Source organism: Amblyraja radiata, chromosome 8 (assembly GCF_010909765.2).
Source record: "Amblyraja radiata isolate CabotCenter1 chromosome 8, sAmbRad1.1.pri, whole genome shotgun sequence".
NCBI classification, from domain to species: domain Eukaryota; kingdom Metazoa; phylum Chordata; class Chondrichthyes; order Rajiformes; family Rajidae; genus Amblyraja; species Amblyraja radiata.
The window spans coordinates 44,959,045-44,984,802 of NC_045963.1; the positions used below are offsets into that span (position 1 = coordinate 44,959,045).

Consider the following 25,758-nt stretch of genomic DNA (forward strand, 5'->3'; position numbering starts at 1 on the left):
TGTTAACATACGGGGGTCGCTGGTCAACACAGACTTGGTGGGCTGAAGGGTCTATTTCTGCATAGTATTTCTAAACTAAACTAAACATTGATTCAATCACAGGAATGTCAAAACATATTTTATTGGAGTACAGCAATTTAAAACCAGGACAGAATCTAATTTCTGACTACTTGCTTATCCCCATTTTTTTATTCTCCATCATTGATGAGCATTCCTTCAGATGCCAAAACTCTGGAATCCCCCCACTCAGTCAAGTCGTCTCTCTTGTCACCTCACCTTCTTGAAGAAGCTCTTAAAATGAAACTCATTTACCAATCTTTTAGGTCATTTGTTCCAATATCTTCTGAATTATCTTGCAGCAAATCTTATTTTAAAATGGTCCCATTCGTAATTTATGTAGAAGGTGCTATATAAATATAAACTGTTGCTGCCACAATTGGGAGAGAACTTAGTGCAAAGACAACATAATTTTGAAGTTCATTGAGTAATACAACAATGCAAAGATTAAAATTATTGCAGTGTAAGCTTTATCAAACTATCTTGGATTTTCAATGCCACATTTAGACGAGTGGATTAAATGTTAAAGAGTATACATGTCGTCCAATCACCCAGAGATGACACCATTCTCAGCAGAATCCACAAGATCATTAACCAGCTTCCAAAAATTCCTAAAATAAAAATGTAATTACAAACAATTAAAACGTTTGTTAAGCTTATTTGTATCAACAGATTCTCCACATCTCTTTTAATTTTAAGAAGGTCTTCATTAGTCAGGGTATGGAGCATACCCTGACTAATGTTGGATGTTATGTATAGTTGTACAAGATGCCAGAGAGGCTGCATTTGGAGTGTTGTGTAGGAAGGAACTGCAGATGCTGGCTTATGCCGGAGATAGATATAAAATGCTGGAGTAACTCAGTGGGTACGGCAGCATCTCTGGAGACAAAAAAAAATAGGTGACATTTTGGAGTACTGTGTTCAGTTTTGTTCACCCAGCTATGGGAAGGATGTCATTAAGCTGGAAAGAATGCAGAGAAGATTTACAAGGATGTTGCCAGGACTCAAAGGCCTGAGCTTTAGGGAGAGTTTGGGCAGGCTAGGACTATTCCTTGGAGGGTAGGAGCCTGAGGGGTGATTTTTATAGAGGTGTATTAGATCATGAGAGGAATAAATAGGGTGGAATATATCGATTCCCCTACTCTTGCCCAGAGGAGGGGAATCGAGAACTAGAGGACATAGATTTATGGTTAGAGGGGAAAGATATAATAGGTACTTGAAGGGCAACTTTTTCACACAAAGGGTGATGGGTATATGGAACAAACTGCCAGAGAAGGTAGTTGAGGCAGCTACTATAACAGCATTTAAAAGACATTTGGACAGGCACATACATCGGAGAGTCATAGAGTTATAGAGTGATACAGTGTGGAAACAGGCCCTTCGGCCCAACTTGCCCACACCGGCCAACAATGTCCCAGCTACACTAGTCCCATTTGCCTCTGCTTGGTCCATATCCCTCCAAACCTGTCCTATCATGTACCTGTCTAACTGTTTCCCAGCCTCAACTACCTCTTCTGGTAGTTTGCTCCATACACCCACTCCTATTGAATCTTTTCCCCTTCTCCTTGAACCTACAGTATGTCCTTTGGGCCTCGATTCCCCTACTCTGTGCAAGAGACTCTGTGCATTTACCCAATCTATTCCTCTCATGATTTTGTACACCTCTATAAGATCACCCCTCATCCATGAAATAGAGACCCAGCTTACTCAACCTCTCCCTATAACTCACACCCTCTAGATCTGGCAACATCCTTGTAAATCTTTTCTGAACCCTTTCAAACTTGACAATATCTTTCCTATAACATGGTGCCCAGATCTGAACACAATATTCTAAATGCGGTCTCACCAACGTCTTATACATCTGCAACATGACCTCCCAACTTCTATGTGTAGGAAAGAACTGCAGATGCTGCCAATCGATCCAGATCCTGCTGCAATCTTTCACAACCATCTTCACTATCTGTAAAACCACTCACTTTTGTATCATCAGCAAAACTTGCTAATCTTGTTCTGTATGTCCAAATCATTGATGGTTAGATTGTAATATGGCCTGTTTCCATGCTGTATGACTCTATGACTCTTAAGATACAAATTCAGTAAGCAGCAATGCTTTCCAACTGCACTATTGGTCTCAACCAGTAAACAGACTTGGATGTTTAAGTTTATTATTGTGACATATACCAGGGTATAGCGAAAAGCTTTGTTTTGCATGCTATTAAATCAGATCAGATAATGCTAGACATGAATACAATCAAAACACTCAAGTACAATAGGTAGAGCAAAGGGGACAATACAAAGAATAGAGGATGATAAATACCTGCTTCACCTTATTTCCATCCAGAAAGCCAATGTAAACTTAATGATCACTAGTTGTCACACTGGATACTTAGATTAAAATAGAAACAAGGATCTGCAGATGCTGGTTTATAAAAAAGGCACAGTGCTGGAGTAACTCAGCAGGTCAGGCAGCATCTCTGGAGAACATGGATAAGTGAAGTTTCAGTTCGTATCCTTTCTTCAGAATTAAAAGAGATATATTTGCACATGGTGTCTTAGAAATTCAGGCCACAGAGAAACACAGAAGGAGCTATGATATCAAGGACAAAGGAAGGGAAGATTAGATCACACCATTGCAAGATGTTAAATAGGTTCATTTTGTCGTTGAGAACTGCTTTGAAACAGACTGGTATTGGCGGTTTAGCAGTAAAGAGAATGTTAATATAATCCTTTTAATCTGTCAAACCCAGTCTGCTTCAAAATATGCAAGAGCATATAACGGAAGAAATTGAATTTACAGTAACTTGTCAATTGGACTTTTCAGAGACTTGGAAGTTGCAAGATGCGTCAGAAGGTGGAAACTCTGCTGGTTGAAGAGGATCTATTGTACTCATGTATAGTATGATTTGACTGGATAGCATGCAGAACAAGTTTCTCAGTACACGTGACAATAAACTAACTACCCAGTTTACATTTATAAATATTAAGAAAAATGATGGGATTATACTAATGTACTTAATGCACAAACTTCATAGGTTGATTATATTTGAAGTTAGTTCAACATCTACCAAACTCACCCATAGCAAGACTGAGGCATATATAAATATAAGGAAAAGAAGGGATCAAAAGGGATTTTTTTTTAAAAGGTACTTACTCTTTGACACTTCTGCTCACTTTATTTTCATTGAGGGCTACATTAATATAATTTTCAAAACCCTATATTCAGAAACAGGAAAGATGTAAAACAGTTCATTTTAATTTGTGACTATAAAACAACAAAATCGGTTACTGTTTAAAAATAATTTCCAACCAAAAATACAAAAGTAAATTATAAATCAAATTGTTAAATTAGATAATAGTTTTCACTCAGAACATCTGTACCTCAGGAGCTCTGTAAATTGTCTCTAGCCAGTAGGGAGTGGATGCAGAGTGGGATAACATAGAACCAGTGAGAACTCCATGGGCTGAGGGTCCTGTTTCCATGTTGTACCTCTAAACTAAAATAAATTCATGAAGGAGCTTCCAGCCTGATGTTAGTTTCCCAGAACAAGCCAAGAATATCCATGCTCTTTGTAAGGGAGCCAAGCATCCAGCAACCCCAGCAGATGTTACGTTGATTACTGACAACAGTAACACAGCAGTTATCCACTGCATCAAAGGAGATGCTCATTCCTACCAGGAAGGTCATGTTAACACAATGGTACTTTCAGCAAATCAGAAATACAAGGAATCAACCAAAACTGTCCATACTTACTGTTATTTTCCTGCGAAGAAATGCATTGGAATGCTGCAGGTTTGCAATTTCACCCTGTTGTTAGATTAGAACATTAGTTGCAATATTGTAATTTTACTCAAAAGAAAGACTAAGCGTGAACCACTAGACGCAGGCACAGTTTCTTCCCCTCTAGCCCTCTGCCTGAACGGTCCTTCCATAAGCTAGGATACAGTCCCGATTCTCCAACCTACCTCACAATGGACATTGAACTTTGTCTCTGTAACAGTCACGCTGCGATGCTGACAAACTATATTCTACTTTTTGGTATCTTTCTTTCTGCTCCACCTTTTGTACTTGAGTTTGGCTTGATTGTATTCCTGTACAGTATTATCTGATTTGATTGAATAGCATTCAAAACAAAACTTTTTCACTCTTGGATGGCACACTGGCACAGCGGTAAAGTTGCTGCCTTACAGTGCCAGAGACACAGGTTCAATCCTGACTACAGGTGCTGTCTGTATGAAACTTGTACATTCTCCTTGTGACACATGTGTTTTCTCCGGGTGCTCAAATTTACTCCCACACTCTAAAGACGTACAGGTTTGTAGGTTAATTGGCTTCGGTAAAATTGTAAATTGTCCCCAAAGTGTAGGAGAGCGTTAGTGTACAGGGATTGCTGGTCGGCGCAGAATCAGTGGGCCAAAGAGCATGTTTCAGGGCTGTATCTCTAAAGTATAGTAAGTAAAGTGCCTCAATGCACTTATCTTTAGTAACAACACAGACTATCAGTTCATTTTGCTTGATATTATTGACTTAGTATCGTCCAAAATGGATTTGGGTGAATTCTCCTGAAACAGAGATTCCTGCTATAACTCACACTGTTTCTGAACATCTATGCTTCACAGTCCAGCGATGAATACACAATTAACAGTGAAGAAACACACCAAAATAAGTGTATCCTTTCCCCACTGTAGTTTTAGGGAAAGAAAGAAACTATAAGAATTCTAGCCAAATTAGAAGGCTTGTGAATGGCATGCAAAGTCCTGAGGTAAAAGTGAATGGAAAAACCCAGACAGCGAACATTTTAGGAAGACACAAAGTGCAGAATGAACTTAGCGAGTCAAGCAACATTCGTGGAGGGAATGGACAGACAATGTTTCGGGTCGGGACCTTTCATCAGACTGGTGAGGAAACCATGTTTACTGAACAAAGAAGAGGGAGAGAGAGGTCAACTCAGATGTCCTCGAGTGGATTTACTGAAGTGTAAACTGACTATTCCCTCAACAGGCATTGCCAGACCCGCTGAGTTCATCTGGTGTTTTGCTCAATTTCCAGCATCTGCAGTTCCTTGTGTCAACATATTTGGAGACATCAATTATCCCAATAAAGAATGAGATAATGTCAGATAAGTGGACAATAGGGGAGATAGATTTCGGGAAGGTATTCTAGAAAATCCAGGGGGGCTCAGTGGCGAAACTAGTAGAGCCGCTGCCTCACAGCACCAGAGACCCAGGGTCAATCCAGATCTCTGATGCTCTCTGTGTGGAGTTTGCACATTTTCCCTGTGACTGAGTGAGTTTCCTCTTGGTGCTCCGGTTTCCTCCCACATCCCAAAGACATGCGGGTTTGTAGGTTAATTGGCCCTCTGTAAATTGCCCCTAGTGTGCAGGGCGTGGATGCAACAGTTGGATAACATAGAATGAAGTGATCGATGGTCTGCGTGGATTCAGTGGGCCAAAGCGCCTGTTTCTATGCTGTATCTATGCAGCTGTTTCTATGCTGCATCCCAAGGGGTCCAAAATGGCAAAAGCCAGAATTTTGACAAAAATCATGAGTACCTGAGAGTCTCTGAGGGAGCTCTGCAATGCATTGGTGACTGTGGAAGGCACCATGGACTGCTTCAATTCCTTTTCCACCTCTTGAATCTGTTCTGTTATTTGAAAAATTTTGTTCCGCAAGAATAACACTTTCTCTGTGATAGACAGTCGGTGCTCCTTGGCTTCAACTGGTCTCACAACAGGCTGTACTTCTGCAAAGACAATAATTCAGAATGTACTTCAAGATGCTTCGGAGGTTGAACTGATTTGGATTGTTTTCCTTGGAATGACAGAGGTTGAGGAGAGGCCTGATAGAAGGACATAAAATTATGAAAAACATGGATAGGGTAGACAGGGGGTGGGGTTGTTGTTAGGTACTAACTTAAAATTGGATAAATCAAAAAACTGGATTGGTCTGTCAGAACTTTATTTCCACAGGGTGGAAACGTCAAAGATTAGAGGGTGTAGCTTTAAGGTGAGAGGGACAAAGTTTAAAGAAGATGTGCAGAGGGTGCTTGGTGCATGTCCAGATACAATAGTGGCATCTAAGAGGCTTTTAGATAAGCACATGGATGTGCAGGGAATGAAGGGATATAGCTCACATGCAGCCTGAGGAGATCAGTTCACAGGAGATCAGGCGATCACAATAACCTGGCTCTCAACACCAGCAAAACCAAGGAACTGATTGTGGACTTTGGAAGGCGTAGGATGGGGACCCACTGTCCCGTTTATAACAACGGGTCGATGGTGGAAAGGGTCAAGAGCTTCAAATTCCGGGGCGTGCATATTTCCGAAGATCTCTCCTGGTCCCAGAACACTGATGCAATCGTAAAGAAAGCACATCAGCGCCTCTACTTCCTGAGAAGATTATGGAGAGTCGGTATATCGAGGAGGACTCTCTCGAACTTCTACAGGTGCACAGTAGAGAGCATGCTGACCGGTTGCATCGTGATTTGGTTCGGCAAATTGTGCGCCCAGGAGCGGAAAAGATTTCAAAAAGTTGTAAACACTGCCCAGCCCATCATCGGCTCTGACCTCCCTACCATCGAGGGGATCTACCACAGTCGCTGCCTCAAAAAGGTTGGCAGCATCATCAAGGACCCACACCATCCTGGCCACACACTCATCTCTCCACTGCCTTCAGGTAGAAGGTACAGGAACCTGAAATCTGCAACAACCAGGTTCAGGAATAGCTACTTCCCCACAGCCATCAGATTATTAAACTCAACTCAAACTAAATCTGAACTTTAATTAGCCTACTGCACTTTATATGTTTATTTATGTGTGGGTATATATATATATATATATTCAATGGTATATGGACACACATCTGCTCTGCATTATTTATGCCTGCAATATTCTGTTGTGCTGATAGCAAAGCAAGAATTTCATTGTCCTATCTGGGACACATGGCAATAAACTTTCTTGAATCTTGAGTTTAACTTGGCAATATGTTCAGTACAATCATTGTGCACCAAAGGGCCCGTTCCTTGTGCTGTAATGTGCTATTGTATGTTTTATAAGAGGCAGCATATTTATTCTCCAGTTATTTATTTTCTACTGCATTAGTGACCAAAAATTAATCTACAATTCACACACCTCCAGAGTCAGGGACAGTTTCTTCCCAGCTGTTATCAGGCGAATAAGCCATCCTATCACTAACTATGGAGTGGTCCTGAGCTACTATCTACCTCATTGGAAGCTACCTTTAATAGGACTTTACTGGACTTTATCTTGCACTAAAGGTTATTCCCATTATCCTGTAATCATGTATAGTTTTTATATATAGTCATGTATAGTCTTTCTGCTGACTGGACAGCACACAACAAAAAAAGCTTGTCACTATACCTACACTACACAAGACAATAAACTAAACAAAAAAACAAAAGTCTTGGTTTACCTTGCTGCTTTGGTTTTGAAAGTTCCCTCTCAAGTTCATCCCTTAACCTATAAAAGAAAGAGGATTGCCAAATATGTTAACAACATACGGCTTTTCAGCATGGAAACCACATGGGATGTGAAGCCGCTTTTTATTAGCCCACCTCAGTCATGACAATTACCTCCCAACCATTTCCACATTCAGGGACAAGTCCATCCCTTGGGCAGTGGGAAGTGTTGACCAGGTGCTGAGAAATAATCTGACCAACAGCTCAGGCTGCAAATTGAAGTTCTACCATTTAATAGATAAACCATTCCCATGCTTAACAACCGTGTGAAAGAGAAAACTTACATGGAGAAGAGAACATAGAACAGTAAGAGAACAGGCCCTTTTGCCCACAATGTCCATGCCAAACGTAATGCCAAGTTATATTAATCTCCTCTGCCTCCATGTGATCCATATACCTCCATTCCCTGCATTCCCATGGACCAATCTAAAAACCCCTTAAAAGACACTATCATATCTGCCTCCACCACCACACCTGTCAGCACGTTCTAGACACCCACCACCCTCTTATGTCAAAAAAGAACTTGTCCCACACATCTCCTTTAAACTTTTGCCCCTCTCTCCTTAAAGCTATGCCCTCTAATCTTTTAACATTTTCACCGTGGGAAAAGATTCTGACTGTCTACCCTATCTATGCCTCTCATAATTAACTATATATCCATCAGGTCTCCCCCTCAACCTACGATGCTCCAGTTAAAACAATCCATGTTGGTCCAACCTCTCCTTGTAGCATTCTGGTAAGAAGAATTGCATGTTTGTGAGATAGTTAACATTTGTTCCATTGGTGAAGACCTTTCCAGAGGATAGAAAATCCATTCGCCACAATAAATTCTAAAGCAGTTCACACAGTGATGTACTCACTGTCCAAGTTTGGAGCAAATTTCACTCAAGCTCAACATCAGACATGTTTTTGGCAAAGTATCTTTTTAAAAACAATGTCCATCTTATAGTGCAAGAGAGCTTCCAGCTCACCATATTCTTAAATTTGGGGATATTAAAGGAAGGGTGTAGAGGCCCCGTTACTGGAAGGATGTGGAGATTTTGGAGAGAGCGCATAAGAGGTTCACCAGAGTGCTGCTTGGATTACAGGATATTAGCTACAGGGCGAGGTTGCACAGACTTTCTCTGAAGCGTCAGAGATTGAAGGGAGACCTGATAGAAGTATATGATATTTCATAGATTGGGTAGACAGTCAGAAACATTTTCCCAATGAGGAAAAGTCAATGACAGCTTTCATGTGAGAGGTGGAAGATTTAGAGAAGAGATGCAGGACAAGTTTTGTTTTATACAGAGGCTGGTGGGTGCCTGGAATGAGCTGCCAGTGATAGTGTTAGAAACAGATACGATAGTGGTGTTTATGGATGTGCAGGGAATGGAGGGATATGGATCAGGAATAGGCAAGGGAGATTAGTTTATCTTGGCATAATGTTCAGCACAGATATTGTGAGCCTGTTCCTGTGATGTACTGTTCTATGTTCTATGAGGCACTGTCTTAAAAGGCAGCCAATATCATCGAAAACCCACACCACCCTGGCCACACACTCATCTCGCTACTACCATTGGGAAAAAGATACAGGAGCCTGAAAACCATGACCATCAGGTTCAAGAGTGCATACTGTCGTTGTGTCCTTGGGCAAGACACTTTACCCACCTTTGCCTGTGTGTGAATGTGTGTGAGTGATTGGTGGTGGTCGGAGGGGCCGTAGGCGCAGATTGGCAGCCACGCTTCCGTCAGTCTGCCCCAGGGCAGCTGTGGCTACAGAAGTAGCTTACCACCACCGAGTGTGACTGAGGAGTGAATGAATAATGCGATGTAAAGTGCCTTGAGTATTAGAAAGGCGCTATATAAATCCCATCCGCTATTATTATTATTAAGAACAGCTTCTGCCCTGCATATTCGCTACAATGCTGAGAACTATATTCTGCAGTCTGTATCTTTCCCTTTGCTCAGTCTATTGTACTTGAGTTTCAACTGATTGTGTCTATATATATTTTCTGATCTGTTTGGCGAGCATGCAAAACGAAGCTTTTTACTGTACCTCAGTTCACGTGACAATAATAAGGCTAAATCTAAACCATCAGGTTCTTGAACACTGCACAACACTCACCACAGCAACTATGATCTTCTATGGACTGTCTTTGGTTGCACTATGGGCTTCTATATTTACACTATTATGGTTACCTAGTTTCAGGTTGTCAATTATTATAAATGTATCTGATTAGAATTGCGGGCCTGTTAAGCAGCAGCAAGTATAAATTTCATTCTTTCAATGTTGCTACATACGACTTAATTAGGAATTAAACACTCTTGACTCTCTTGAACATGTGGGCATAGTCTCTATTAATGACCATGATAATATAGATTTAAATGAAGAGACACAGTGCTGGAGTAACTTAACAGGGCAGGCACTAACATATATGTAGGTGACATTTCGTGTCGGGACCCTTCCTCAGTCTTCAGTTTGACGAAGGGTCCCGACCCCAAAATGTCACCTATCCATGTTTTCCAGAAATCCCTCCTGACTCACTGAGTTACTTCAGCACATTGTGATTCTTTGTGTAAACCAGCATTTGCAGTTTCTCTATAAATGCTTGGGAGTCTCAAGGTTTACAGTAAGTGAATGAATTCTGCCACATTTAGATTAGATTAGATTAGATTATTTAATGACCACACAGTCAAGGTGGTGGAATTCAGGTTCAGTACAGGATGTTACAAGGTAGGCTGATTCCCGTCAAACATAACATAAAACACAACATCATACAATATACAGTACATGCATGGGGAGGATATATGCTGTTATCATAGTGTGTTCAGAATTCGGATTGCGTGTGGGTAAAAACTGTTTTTAAATCGAGATGTCTTGGCGGACAGTGAGCTGTAGCGCCTTCCTGATGGCAGCAGGTGGAAGATGTGGTGAGCTGGGTGGGAGGGATCAGAGATGATTTTCTTCACCCTTGACACAGACCGTTTGTGATGGAGTGATTCTATTGATGGAAGGGGAGTGCTGATGATTTTGGATGCTTTGTTAACTATGCGTTGTAATTTATTACGGGAGTGAGTGTCTAAACTGCTGAACCAGACTGTAATTGATGAAGTGAGCATGCTTTGGATGATGGCTGTGTAGAATTTGATTAGGAGGTGTTTCCTTACTCTAAACTTCTTGAGCTGGCGGAGGAAGAAGAGTCTCTGGTTGGCTTTTTTGTAGATGTGATTTGAATTGATTTTCCATTTGAGGTTATTGCTTATGTGTGTGCCAAGAAATTTGTATGAGTCAGTGGTGGATATGGGTTCGCCTGAGATGAGTAGGGGGGTCTTGGGTTGTGCCTTACGTCTGAAATCAATGATGAGTTTGTGTGTTTTTGATGTGTTGAGAGGTTATTATCTGTGCACCAAGTGACTGCTTTGTGTGTTTGAGTGCGGTATTCTGTTTCATTATTGTTCGAGATGAGACCTATGATGGTTGTGTCATCTGCGTATTTATAAATTTTAACTGAACTATGCTGGGATGTGAATTGGTTTGTGTAGAGTGAGAATAACCAGGGAGACATGACGCAGCCCTGAGGGGCTCCTGTGCTGAGGTGCAGGGGGTGAGATATTGTGTTATGTATCTTCACCCTCTGTTGTCTGTTCCAAAGGAAGCTGTAGATCCAGTGACAGATGCAGGGTTCATGTCCGTTAATTTATGGAAGAGTTTAACCGGGTTGATGGAGTTAAATGCCGAACTGAAGTCCATGAAAAGGATGCGGGCGTACGTGTTGGCGGTTTCCAGGTGTTGCAGAGTGTGATGAATGGCCAGATTGACTGTGTCTTCCACTGACCTATTGGCACTGACCTATTGGAATTTCTATTCCTAACAACACCAACTCAACAATCGTGTTAGCAATAACTCCCCACTGCAAGAGGCTCTTAAGTTTAACACTCAATGTTATATAGTCAACAACCACCACAACAATGAATGATTGCTTCAATGCATTCTGTTCCCAACACATATGGACTCCTGTTCACAGAGAGAGCGTGCATGTGCAAAATGAGATAACTAAACAACCATAACATAACATGGTCAAACCAGTGCGCTTACAGAATGAAGCATCCAAATTACTTCATAATTCTCAAGAAATTCTAGGTACATACTCATCATTTCTCTGCAAATCGTGTTTTGCCTCTTGCTCCAGATTTAAGATTCTCTGACGCACTTCTTCTACGTGGTGAGTTTTCACTGGCCTGTTCTCCATTACTTGAAGCTCAGCCTGAAGGTTCTGTGGGGTTCAGGGGGGAAAAGGAACTAATCTCAAAATAAAAAACATGTTATTGAAAATCTCTACCTCTCAATAACTATCATCAAAAGCAATAAGGAAACTAGAGACAGCATATGTCTGCACCCCTATCCTATTCTAGCATTACAATGCAATATGAATATCCCTTTATGGGAGCGGAAAAGACATGCAAAAGTTAAACATGGTATACAGTTCAGACACCACTAAATAATTTGAGAACTGTAAGCAAGCAAAATGTATTTAGTGTCAACTCAAAAGTAACTAAATGCAGGGGGAAGGGAGAAAGGGGAGACTGGAGGAGAAGGGGATAGAGCGGACAATGAGGGGAAGGGTTGAATGGGGGGGGGGGGGGGGAGGGGGACGCGTAAAATTGGTTGGGGGGGAATTGGGGGGAGCTTTCCTCTAAAAAGGCTGTGCAAAAGCTTTACAGGACATTATATTTAAGGCTGAAATACCATTCCAATTGTAATATCTCTACAATTTTTTCCAATATCGAGGCATTTTTAAAACATTACCTTATGTTCATTCATTGGCTGCACCTCCAGGAGTGAGGCGAGGTACGCGTCATATTCAACCTGAAAGTTGGAGACACCAGGAAGTATCACAATTAAACAAAGGTGAATAAAACTGCTGCAGCAATCATCTAACGAAACCAACAATTTGGCTTTTGTAAAAACTGGAAAAAACGAGGACTCGGGAAAGGGGGAGTGGAAGAGAGTGAAATACAGATGGAAAGAACAGACAATAGGAAAGGGAGCGAAAAGGTTTAATTTGCAGGATATTACCTTTATTTCTCTCAAAATATTGCGGAACATTGTAGTGTCTTGGCAAATGTCTTCAAAAACCTCACTGAAGATCTGAAGTCGTCGCAGGTTTGGTCCAGGACAGTGGCCTAGTTTCATCAGCTCCTACATTTACGATGCAAGACAGGGTATCAGGTAAAAGCTGAGACCACCAACGGAGAAGGAAAAACTGCTTATTAGATGCAGGACTTCAAGTGCTTAAATCACTTAAGTAAATTTTGACAAGTATAGTATGAATGAACTGAATGACTGTTGAAATAAATAATTTGAACAACACCAAATATCTGTGAAGGTAAAATAAACCAGAACAAGGATCTAAAGATGCTGGTTTAAAAAAAAAAACACAAAATGCTGGAGCGGGTCAAAAAAGGGTCCTGACCCGAAACAACACAATATTCTCCAGAGATGCTGCCTGTCCCACTGAGTAACTCCTGACCCATTGAGTTAAAACTAGATTAACTTAATTTCCAAAGGAGGCAAAAGAAGGTGCATGGTTGCAGGGCATATCACCTATTCCTTCTCTCCAGAGATGCTGCCTGATCCGCTGACTTACTCCTGTCTTTTGTGTCTGTCTTCGGTTTAAACCAGCATCTGCAGTTCCTCCCTGTACAAGGTATGTGCCGTTTTAACTGAATGCATAACTGAAGTCGGGTCGGGTCAAAGATACGGTCGGGTTTACTGAAATGGCGGATGTTACGCTCCGTTGCGTACTACACGTCAGTCCATTGTATTTTGCAGGAGTGGTCTATCTTGCTTCGCTCTAAGATCTTTGTCTTTTGTCTCCTTTGCACCTCCAGCCTTTGGCAATTACTCCACCCATCTGCCAATCACTCCCTCACCCATATCCACCTACTTGCCAGGCTTTGTCCCGCCACCACCAGTCTTTTCCAGCTGTCTGCCCTCTTCTCCATCAGTCTGAAAATCGTTCCCGACCCAAAATATTGTGGGTCTATTTCCTACCACAGATGCTGCCCAACCTGCTGAGTTCCTCCAGCACTTTGTGCTTTGATCAAGATTCCAGCATCTGCAGTTCCTTGTGCCTCCAACACAAATATTTATTTTTAAGGGTGACCACGATTCTACAGCTAAGAGCCAACACTTAATTTCCTAGCAAAGAATTCCTACCAAAGCACTCTAAGTTTGGGTTTATTATTGTCACGTGTATCGAGGTACAGTGAAAAGCTTTGTTTTGTCTGTTATCCAAATAGACCACTCTGTTTTGCACTTCAAGAGATGACACAAAGTGCTGAAGCTCCAGTATTTTGTGTCTTTTTTTGTAAACCAGCATCTGCAGTTCCGTGTTTGTACATTTCTCAGTTTTTCACTTCCTTGCCATCCCCCTATATACCTTGCCACCAACTATTTTGATTCTGAATGGTGGTTTTAGTGATCTCAGCACATCTATAAAACTCCTTACAAAGTGCTGGAGTACCTCAGCAGGTCAGGCAGCATCCCTGGAGAACATAGATAGGTGATGTTTCAGGTCAGGACCTTTCTTCAGACTGATTGTGCGGCGGGAGGGAAAGATGCTGGTAGATTTGTAGATAAGTGGAGTAAGTGACAAAGGCTAGAGGTTAAAAGGAGACAAAAGAGTGTCAGACAAGGAGAGAAGAGGAGGAGGCCTATTTCCTTGCTGGGATTTTAATGCAATCAATCAATAAATCAAAAAGCCTGTTTTAACTATCTGAAGAAGGGTCCCGACACTAAATGTCACCTATCCATGTTCGCCATTGATGCTACATGAACTGCTGAGTTTCTCCAGTACTTTGTCTCTATTTTTCTGTAAACCAACTTCTGCAATTACGTAGAAATAAAGAACTGCAGATGCTGATTAACACACAAAAGGACACAAAGTGCCAGTGTTACCAAGTGGGTCAGGTAGCATCTCTGGGGAACATGGATAGGTGATATTTTGGATCAGGACACTTCTACAAACTCAGTTCCTTGTTTCTGCAGTTCCTTGTTTTTATAAAATTACTTACATTGGCCAGCTTCCACTCGTGCTTCTGTGCCACTTTGTAACCAGACATTATATCCCTCTCCAGCAGATCTTGTTTCATCAGGACTTTGCGTTCGAAATCAAGTAGCTTTCTGAATTGGTCCTCCTTTGTCACTCCAGCCAAATATGATTCAATGAACTGCCTCTGGTACTGGCTTCCAGAGGGCCCTTCACATTTCTGCGGCTGAGGCTTCATCAGCATGAGAGCTGTGAAGTCCAGTTCCTCTTTGATGCAGTGATCTTGCAGACTTTGCTTCTTAGCATCTGTGATTAGCGTGCATGTGCTTGAAGTCGTGTCTGGTATCTCCCGAGAACCTCTAGCTGCACTCTGATCTAACTCACAGAGGATAGGAAGGTTAGCTGCAGGCAGGTTTGGCAGCACTGTGGTCATCAGGCTAAGTTCTACCATTGCGTCGGTCATTTTCTTGACTTTCATCTTGCTTGACTGCTGGATTGACGTGCTTTTCTCTTTCCTGTGGGTGGTCATTTTAGCGCCTTGCCACGACACTGCACCTTTGTATTGCCCAGATACTTTGGACAGATTCCTTTGGTTTAAGTGCCCAAAAGTGTAGGCACAAATGTCAGCTTTCTGACCCTTTTCCAAGCCGTGGAGAAGCTGTCGAAGCGTTGTCTTATGTGGGTCGGAGCACTTGGTGGAGTTCATTCTTGCAGAGAAGCAAAACCTGAAAATAAAGGAACAATCAATTTAAGGCTTAAGGTGAGAGGGGAGAGATTTAAGAGGAATCTTAGGGGACTAGAGGGCAGGCCATCCTAGACTGGGTATTGTGTAATGAGGAAGGATTAGTTAGCGATCATGTTATGCAAACCCGCTTGGGCAACAGTGACCAAAATATGGTGGAATTCTGCATTAGGATGGAAAGTGACATGGTTAATTCAGAGCTATGGTCCTGAACTTAAAGAAAGGAGACTTTGAAGGTATGAGACAGGAATAGGATAGGATAGACTGGCAAATTATACTTAAAGGGTTGACGGTGGAAATGCAATGGCAAAGATTTAAAGACTGCATTGATGAACTCCAAAGGTTGTTCATTCCTGTCTGGCAAAAAAATAAAACGGGGAAGGCGGCTCAACCGTGGCTAATGAGGGAAATCAAGGCTAGTGTTAAATCCAAGGAAGAGGTATATAAATTGGCCAGAGGAAGCAGCAAACCGGAGGACTGGGAGAAATTTAGAACTCAACAGAGGACAAAGAGGTTAATTAAGAGGGGGGAAAAAGAGCATGAAAGAAAGCTTGCAGGGAATATAAAAACTGATTGTGTACAAAGGAAAAGGTTAGTGAAGACAAATGTAGGTCCCTGACAAAGACAGGTGAATTTATAATGGGAAACAAGGAAATGGCAGAACAGTTAAACAAGTGCCTTGGTTCTGTCCATTAAGCAAGACACAATCTCCCAGAAATACTAGGGGACCGAAGATCTAGTGGGTGGGAGGAACTGAAGGGAATCCACATTAGTCAGGAAATGGTGTTAGGTAAAATGTTGAGACTGAAGGCAGATAAATCTCCAGGGCCTGGTGGTCTGCATCCCAGAGTACTCAAGCAGGTGGCCCTAGAAATCATGGATGCATTGGTGATCATTTTCCAATGTTCTCTCGACTCTGGATCAGTTCCTGTGGACTGGAGGGTAGCCAATGTAACTCCACTTTTTAAGAAAGGAGGGAGAGAGAAAGCAGGGAATAATAGACCAGTTAGTCTTACATCGGTAGTGGGGAAGATGCTTGAGTCGGTTATTAAAGATGTTATAGCAGCGCATTTGGAAAGCAGTGACAGGATCGGTCAAAGTCAGCATGGATTAATGAAGGGGAAATCATGCTTGACTAAACTTCTGGAATTTTTTGAGAATGTAACCAGTAAAATGGAAAAGGGAGAGCCAGTGGATGTGGTGTATCTGAACTTTCAAAAAGCCTTTGATAAGATCCTACACAAGAGATTAGTGTGCAAAATTAGAGCACATGGTATTGGGGGTAGGGTATTGACATGGATAGAGAACTGTTGGCAGACAGGAAGCAAAGAGTAGGAATTAACGGGTCCTTTTCAGAATGGCAGGCAGTGACTAGTGGGGTGCTGCAAGGCTCGGGACTGGGACCCCAGTAGTTTACAATATATATGAACGATTTAGACGAAGGAATTAAATGTGACATCTCCAAGTATGCGGATGACACAATGCTGGGTGGCAGTGTGAGCTGTGAGGAGGATGCTATGTGGCTGCAGGGTGACTTGGATAGGTTGGGTGTGTGTGCAGATGCATGGCAAATGCAATATATTGTGGAAAAATGTGAGGTTATCCACTTTGGTGGCAAGAACAGGAAGGCAGATTATTATCTGAATGGTAGACACAAAATGCTGGAGTAACAGCGGGACAGGCAGCATCTCTGGAGAGAAGGAATGGGTGATGTTTCGGGTCGAAACCCTTCTTCAGACTGATCTGAATGGTGTCAGATTAGGAAAAGAGGAGGTGCAACGAGACCTGGGTGTGCTTGTACATCAGTCACTGAAAGTAAGCATGCAGGTACAGCAGGCAGTGAAGAAAGCTAATGGCATGTTGACCTTCATTGCAAGAGGATTTGAATTTAGCAGCAAGGAGGTCCTACTGCAGTGGTACAGGGCCCTGGTGAGACCGCGCCTGGAGTATTGTGTGCAATATTGGTCTCCTAATTTGAGGAAGGACATTATTACTATTGAGGGAATGCAGTGGGGATCCACCGGGTTAATTCCCAGGATGGCTGGACTGACATATGATGAAAGAATGGGTCGACTGTGCTTGTATTCACTGGAATTTAGAAGGATGAGAGGAGATCTTACAGAAACATATAAAATTCTTAAAAGGTTGGACAGGCTAGATGCATGAAAAATGTTCCAGATGTTGGGGTAGACCAGAACCAGGGGTCACATTTTAAGAATAATGGGCAGGCCATTTAAGACTGAGAAGAGGAAAAAACGTTTCCACCCAGAGAGTTATGAATCTGTGGAATTCTCTGCCACAGAAGGCAGTGGAGGCCAATTCACTGGATGTTTTCAAGAGAGAGTTAGATTTCGCTCTTCGGGCTAAAGGAATCAAGGGATATGGGGAAAAAAGAACGGGGTACTGATTTTAGATCATCAGCCATGATCATATTGAATGACGGTGCTGGCTCGAAGGGCCGAATGGCCTACTACTGCACCGATTTTTCTATGTTTCTATGTAACTTCTTCACTCAGAGGGTAGGCGTTTCTGGAATGTGCTGCCAGAGGAAGCCTCGAAGCGGATACAAGTGTGACTTTAAAAAGACATTTGGATAGATATATGGATAGCAAAGCATTAGAGTGATATGTAACACATGATGGCAAATGGAACTAACATGGTCAGGGGGGCAAAAGGGCCTGCTTCAGTGCAGTACAGGCGCTGTGATTATTTTCAGTTCACAGCAGTCATCCAAATCCCCCTTTTCATCATGGAAAGAGCTGTTTTTTTGCAGCTTCCTCACTCTAAGTTTATTTATATCCCACAGAAGTGAGAAGTCCATTTTCTAACCCCCCCCTCCCCCCATTCTATCCTGATCATAGCTGCTTACCTGCTTAGGTTCCCAGTGCTGAACACTCCCATTGTCCCAGCTTTGACTGCACACCTAGTACTATTCCAGACCTTGACTCTGGATGCACACTTGGCCTTGCTCCTATCCCCTCTGCACTGACAATATATCTGGCCCACACATAAAGCCCCATCCATTGACTTCCTTGTTATCTAACATGCTAGTTACTCTGTCAAATAAGTCAATTGGTTGAATGCAATTTCTCACCCATACAATTATACTCACTCAGCTGTATAAGTATTCTGTTACCATTTCCTTCCTTTTCCTAACAAACTGTCCTGAAGTCATTTTCACCCCCAATATTTTCAGTATTTTGCTGTCTCCTCTCAGCTGGATATTTCCGAAGTCCAATAACTATATATTTAAGCAATATTATTCTATTAAATGTGATCTTGAGAGTACATAATATTTTCTGTGGTTTTCATTACACAACAATGATAAAAAGATCTTTGTTTTGATTGCACCTACCAACATGCATACATTATTATATTACAGTTAATATATACCGAGGACAAATTTTTGTTCCAATGCTCCTCATTCCCAATTACTTTTACATTGAAGTGATTGAAATCCAAGTGAAGTTTAAATGGCATCAGAAAAATAAAACCTCCGGAATGGATGATATTCATTACGTGGTTGGTTGGGGTCAGTATCAAGCACAATTACTATATTAAACTTTGAAACTTCAGATGTCCTGATTCAAGCTAAAACCAAAGACAAATAATAACCTCCTCACACATTCCCCTGCAAGAATCTCTGTCACTCCTTTAAAATATGCCCATTCTTTGAACAAGCTCTTAAACATTGCATCTGAATCAGTTTCCATCTGATTACACTCCTTGAGGATGTTCATCTACATGTTCAATTAATAAAACAACGTGTTCAATTAATAAAACATTTCTATTCAACCTGTCAAATGAATTGGGGGGGGTTAGAAATAGTCAATGAGGTAAACAAACATAATAGTTGAGTGGCAAATGACAATAGTGCTACCTTCCCAATATTTAACTGAAGGAAATAATGGGTATCTGGGCTGTATGTTGTGTCAGACAGCCTGACACCTTACATGTCATTTTAATATTACACTTATCCTATCCCCTGGATATTCCAGATTAATAAATTAAGGTTTTGTCAACTAATTACAAATCAGGCTAATTACAAATCAATAACATTAGCCAACTCCGAAACACGAAGCGCTGAGCATTGGGATCCATACATCACGGACAACTGGCCTCAGTTCCTCACTCACATCTGGCAGTGCTCTCTGTCTGAACCAGGGGCCACGGAGCATTTTTGAAATTGGGGAGGCTGAGCTATCACTGATCACTGGCCTTGGGGGTACCCGGCGAGGGAGTGGAGCAACTGAGTGGGGGGGAAGGTGTCCCTACCATGATCGGTGTACCCCCTCCCATGGTAGGGACTTTTTGAAATTCGATGTATTAAAATCATGTTTTAGTGCATTGTAGAAGAATGATTTCAATGTTTTTTGATTGAAGTATTTTTAAGAGGTTACTTTTTAAGGGGTAACTTTTTCCACACAAAGGTGGGTGTATGGAACAAGCTGCCAGAGGAGGCAGTTGAGGCAGGGACTGTCCCAACATTTAAGAAACAGTTAGACTGATACATGGAGAGGACAGGTTTGGAGGGATATGGACCAAAAGCAGGTAGTGTAGCTGGGACATGTTGGCGGGTGTGGGCAAGTTACGCCAAAGGACCTGTTTTCACACTGTATCACTCTATGACTACATCATACCTCCACCATGCATGAATGCTTAAAAATCAAGTGGTTGAGTTTTATTGCCATATACTCAAGCATAGAAACATAGAAAATAGGTGCAGGAATAGGCCATTCGGCCCTCCGAGCCAGCACTGCCATTCAATACGATCATGGCTGTTCATCTAAAATCAGTACCTCTTTCCTGTTTTTTCCCCATATCTCTTGATATTGCTAGCCCCAAGAGCTAAATGTAATTCTCTCTTGAAAACATCCAGTGAATTGGCCTCCACTGCCTTCTGTGGCAGAGAATTCACAACTCTCTACGTGAAGAAAGTTTGTCCTCATAGAAACATAGAAAATAGGTGCAGGAGTAGGCCATTCGGCCCTTCGAGCCTGCACCGCCATTCAATATGATCATGGCTGATCATCCAACTCAGTATCCTGTACCTGCCTTCTCTCCATACCCCCTGATCCCTTTAGCCACAAGGGCCACATCTAACTCCCTTTTAAATATAGCCAATGAACTGGCTTCAACTACCTTCTGTGGCAGAGAATTCCAGAGATTCACCACTCTCTGTGTGAAAAATGTATTCCTCATCTCGGTCCTAAAAGATTTCCCCCTTATCTTTAAACTGTGACCCCCTTGTTCTGGACTTCCCCAACATCGGGAACAATCTTCCTGCATCTAGCCTGTCCAACCCCTTAAGAATTTTGTAAGTTTCTATAAGATCCCCCCTCAACCTTCTAAATTCTAGCGAGTACATAGAAACATAGAAATTAGGTGCAGGAGTAGGTCATTCGGCCCTTCGAGCCTGCACCGCCATTCAATATGATCATGGCTGATCATCCAAATCAGTATCCCGTACCTGCCTTCTCTCCATACCCTCTGATCCCCTTAGCCACAAGGGCCACACCTAACTCCCTCTTAAATATAGCCAATGAACTGGCCTCGACTACCCTCTGTGGCAGAGAGTTCCAGAGATTCTCCACTTTCTGTGTGAAAAAAGTTCTTCTCATCTCGGTTTTAAAGGATTTCCCCCTTATCCTTAAGCTGTGACCCCTTGTCCTGGACTTCCCCAACATCGGGAGCAATCTTCCTGCATCTAGCCTGTCCAAACCCTTAAGAATTTTATAAGTTTCTATAAGATCCCCTCTCAATCTCCTAAATTCTAGAGAGTATAAACCAAGTCTATCCAGTCTTTCTTCATAAGACAGTCCTGACATCCCAGGAATCAGTCTGGTGAACCTTCTCTGCACTCCCTCTATGGCAATAATGTCCTTCCTCAGATTTGGAGACCAAAACTGTACACAATACTCCAGGTGTGGTCTCACCAAGACCCTGTACAACTGCAGTAGAACCTCCCTGCTCCTATACTCAAATCCTTTTGCTATGAAAGCTAACATACCATTCGCTTTCTTCACTGCCTGCTGCACCTGCATGCCTACTTTCAATGACTGGTGTACCATGACACCCAGGTCTCGCTGCATCTCCCCTTTTCCTAGTCGGCCACCATTTAGATAATAGTCTGCTTTCCTGTTTTTGCCACCAAAATGGATAACCTCACATTTATCCACATTATACTGCATCTGCCAAACATTTGCCCACTCACCCAGCCTATCCAAGTCACCTTGCAGTCTCCTAGCATCCTCCTCACAGCTAACACTGCCCCCCAGCTTAGTGTCATCCGCAAACTTGGAGATATTGCCTTCAATTCCCTCATCCAGATCATTAATATATATTGTAAATAGCTGGGGTCACAGCACTGAGCCTTGCGGTACCCCACTAGTCATTGCCTGCCATTGTGAAAAGGACCCGTTTACTCCTACTCTGCTTCCTGTTTGCCAGCCAGTTCTCTATCCACATCAATACTGAACCCCCAATGCCGTGTGCTTTAAGTTTGTATACTAATCTCTTATGTGGGACCTTGTCGAAAGCCTTCTGGAAGTCCAGATACACCACATCCACTGGTTCTCCCCTATCCACGCTACTAGTTACATCCTCGAAAAATTCTATAAGATTCGTCAGACATGATTTACCTTTTGTAAATCCATGATGACTTTGTCCAATGATTTCACCACTTTCCAAATGTGCTGCTATCCCATCTTTAATAACTGACTCTAGCAGTTTCCCCACTACCGATGTTAGACTAACTGGTCTGTAATTCCCCATTTTCTCTCTCCCTCCCTTTTTAAAAAGTGGGGTTACGTTTGCTACCCGCCAATCCTCAGGAACTACTCCAGAATCTAAAGAGTTTTGAAAGATTATTACTAATGCATCCACTATTTCTGGAGCTACTTCCTTAAGTACTCTGGGATGCAGCCTATCTGGCCCAGGGGATTTATCGGCCTTTAATCCATTCAATTTACCCAACACCACTTCCCGGCTAACCTGGATTTCACTCAATTCCTCCAACTCCTTTGACCCGCGGTCCCCTGCTATTTCCGGCAGATTATTTATGTCTTCCTTAGTGAAGACGGAACCAAAGTAGTTATTCAATTGGTCCGCCATATCCTTCTTCCCCATGATGAACTCACCTGTTTCTGACTGCAAGGGACCTACATTTGTTTTAACTAATCTCTTTCTTTTCACATATCTATAAAAACTTTTGCAGTCAGTTTTTATGTTCCCTGCCAGTTTTCTTTCATAATCTATTTTTCCTTTCCTAATTAAGCCCTTTGTCCTCCTCTGCTGGTCTCTGAATTTCTCCCAGTCCTCCGGTATGCTGCTTTTTCTGGCTAATTTGTACGCATCATCCTTCGCTTTGATACTATCCCTGATTTCCCTTGTTATCCACGGATGTACTACCTTCCCTGATTTATTCTTTTGCCAAACTGGGATGAACAATTTTTGTAGTTCATCCATGCAGTCTTTAAATGTCTTCCATTGCATATCCACCGTCAACCCTTTTAGAATTAATTGCCAGTCAATCTTGGCCAATTCACGTCTCATACCCTCAAAGTTACCTTTCTTTAAGTTCAGAACCATTGTTTCTGAATTAACAATGTCAAGCCGATTCTATCCAGTCTTTCTTCATATGAAAGTCCTGACATCCCAGGAATCAGTCTGGTGAACCTTCTCTGTACTCCCTCTATGGCAAGAATGTCTTTCCTCAGATTAGGAGACCAAAACTGTACGCAATACTCCAGGTGTGGTCTCACCAAGACCCTGTAGAACCTCCCTGCTCCTATACTCAAATCCTTTTGCTATGAATGCTAACATACCATTCACTTTCTTCACTGCCTGCTGCACCTGCATGCCTACTTTCAATGACTGGTGTGCCATGACACCCAGGTCTCGTTGCATCTCCCCCTTTCCTAATCGGCCACTTTCCTAATCATCTCAGTCCTAACTGGCCTACCTTTTATTCTTAAACTGTGACCCCTGGTTCTGAACTCCCCCAACATCGGGAACATTTTTCCTGCAGTTACAGTAAGTGAAAATCTAGCAGGCAAGCAGGATGCTTTCTCCAACCACCCCCATTTGAAGGCCACTATCTTCCACCGTTTCTACCCAGTGCTTGGTACTTACTTCCAGCAGCCACTGGTTGTCCTCCAGAATGCACCGAGCTGCAGCCTGATCCATGCCGGACACCTGGGCGAATTTGGCACAGAGACTCTCACGGCAGCAGCGCAACGCTTCCGACTCTTGTATTGAGTCTGCTCCATGGCCGGAGCTGCAGCGAACGACTCGCCAGCCCGGCAAACACTCGTCAGCCCGGCAAACACTCGCCCACCGGCAAACACTCACCAGCCCCGGCTCCCCGTCCGCATCTGTCCCCACCGTTGCTTCTGCTTCCATCCCTCCCTCAGCACCGGCTCACCAACACCCGCAACCCATGTTGATATGAGTTTTGACATTTTCGTTGATCACAGAATTTCTCACGACAGAATGTGAGAAATTTGTGATCAGTGTTAGAGTGTGAGAATTTGGCGAAATGCGTGATTCTCACGCTCAATACGTGAGAGTTGGCAGCCCTGGGTAGAACCAAACTCAGTCTAGTTCAGAGCCTTCTTTCTATGAGAAGATTGGAGACATGTGGAGCGATAGCTTGTGATGTACAACACAAAGGCAAGACTTTGAAGTTGACAATAATTGTCATTGTAAGATATTACGGCTTCAGTATGCAGATAGAAATAAGCACAGGCTTTCAGTACACGCTATTGCCAGTGCGGGTCTTCTTTATTTTACAAAAGTACACTGCGCATACTCACACATATTCACAAAACTGATGATATTCAATATATCTCATGACACAAATCATACCATTCTAGTACTCAGTACTTAAAGTTACAGTTACCATTATAGTTACCAAAACACCCTAATCTACCTGCCGATAATTCACACCACTCCATAACCATGTGCCTATCTAAAAGCCGGTCGATATTTCTTCTCGTTGCGCCTGTTCGGCCCATCGTGTCTTTGCCAGCTTTCAGAGCAACCTCATTAGTGCAACTGTGTTTTCACACACAATCCCACACACGTCTCTGCAGCCACCTGCCCCCAAGGAACACTTTGCAATAGCCAATAATCCCACCACATAACCAATGCAACGTGTAAAACCTGATGTAGGTATGTTGCAAAGCCTACCTGAAGCGTCTTTGAAAATCTGCCGCTGCAGGTGCTCGCGATTTTGGCGCCGTTTAGAGGGGGCGGGTTTAAAACGCGATTTTCTCTAGGCTGTTCAAATCGAAGATGTTCAGCCTAGTTAATTATTAACGAAAAATCGCTGGAAGACCCCGTCGCAAAAGCTATTATTAGGTTTAAAGGCCTTGAATAATAGTTATAGTAGTTTAAAAATCAATCTCTAAACCCGCGACCGCCAGCAACCGCAGGGTCTCATAAAGCAAATAGCAGAAGTTAGGTTGTATATTTTTACATTAAAAAGGGCTTCTAAAGATCCCTTTATACAAAGTTTAATATTGCGAGTAGCTCATTTTGGGCCCATTATATCGCGCAGTATTTTTCTGGGCATTTGGGGCACAAATCTACCGCAATGTGAACGTTCTAAACCAGCGCGTTCCACAGGATCCCACTGGAAAGCTGATTTAAATGGGCATTTATTTACAGCAATTGAACACTGAATTCCTTCCATTTGGTCTATAAATTAATGTAAATGAGATTTAAAAATCATGTTTTATTGTGAATTATTTGTGAATATTATTTGGACATTTAGGCTATTTAAAAATGTTAATAATTTATTAAGAAATGGATAGATGTTTAGATCTAGTAATTGAAGTCTGAAATTAGCTACAATTAGGTAACTAACTAATTATATGCTTTAATTTCAGGTCATCCAAGTAAGATTATTTTATATTTGTTTCAGAATGCTTCAATCTATGATAACTGAAAATTTCATTCAGTTCTCTTAATTTTTAAGAAAGTTATGGGCTTTTGACTGTTCACGATCACAACTTTTTTGTTATGTCCATAGAAAATCAATAGGGAACAAGATGCTCATTTCCGAGTATGAAAATGGCCATAACTTTTTAAATACTTGAGATATGAAAGTGAATTAGGTGTCAAATTAAACTTATTTTTATGCTTTATCTGATGGGATAAATTACAGACTTGATTTTTAAAATCTCAAAATTTTGTAACATTGCTACCTGATGCAAGCCGTACTTCGGATTTTAAGAATTCCTCACAGGCCGTCAGACTGTCGTTTGCGGTGGCTGCGAGGCCCAAGGCATGTCCCCCAGACCGCTTCCCCCACCCCCCCTGGGTTAGGATGGGAGCGCCGTTGCTCTTCACTAGGCCGCGGCTTCTCGGTTGCCAGGCGACGTGTCGCGGGGGGGCGGGAAGAGCGAGGGAGCGAGGCCCACTGCGTGCCTGCGTCACTTCCGCA

The 25,758-nt window shown here is 42.3% G+C and overlaps 1 protein-coding gene across 1 annotated transcript; it reads right to left on the reverse strand.

Annotated features, from left to right (window-relative positions):
* Positions 1 to 101: 101 nt before the first annotated feature.
* Positions 102 to 25,748, reverse strand: c8h6orf118 (chromosome 8 C6orf118 homolog). The gene is made up of 10 exons (XM_033025734.1): positions 25,536 to 25,748; positions 14,592 to 15,291; positions 12,592 to 12,714; positions 12,322 to 12,381; positions 11,664 to 11,788; positions 7,487 to 7,533; positions 5,608 to 5,798; positions 3,809 to 3,862; positions 3,209 to 3,270; positions 102 to 668 (listed from the first exon to the last, which is right to left on the reverse strand). Exons 2-10 carry the CDS (start codon positions 15,270 to 15,272, stop codon positions 605 to 607), a joined length of 1,407 nt encoding a protein of 468 aa, XP_032881625.1. The 5' UTR covers positions 15,273 to 15,291; positions 25,536 to 25,748; the 3' UTR covers positions 102 to 604.
* Between the last annotated feature and the right edge of the window lie 10 nt (positions 25,749 to 25,758).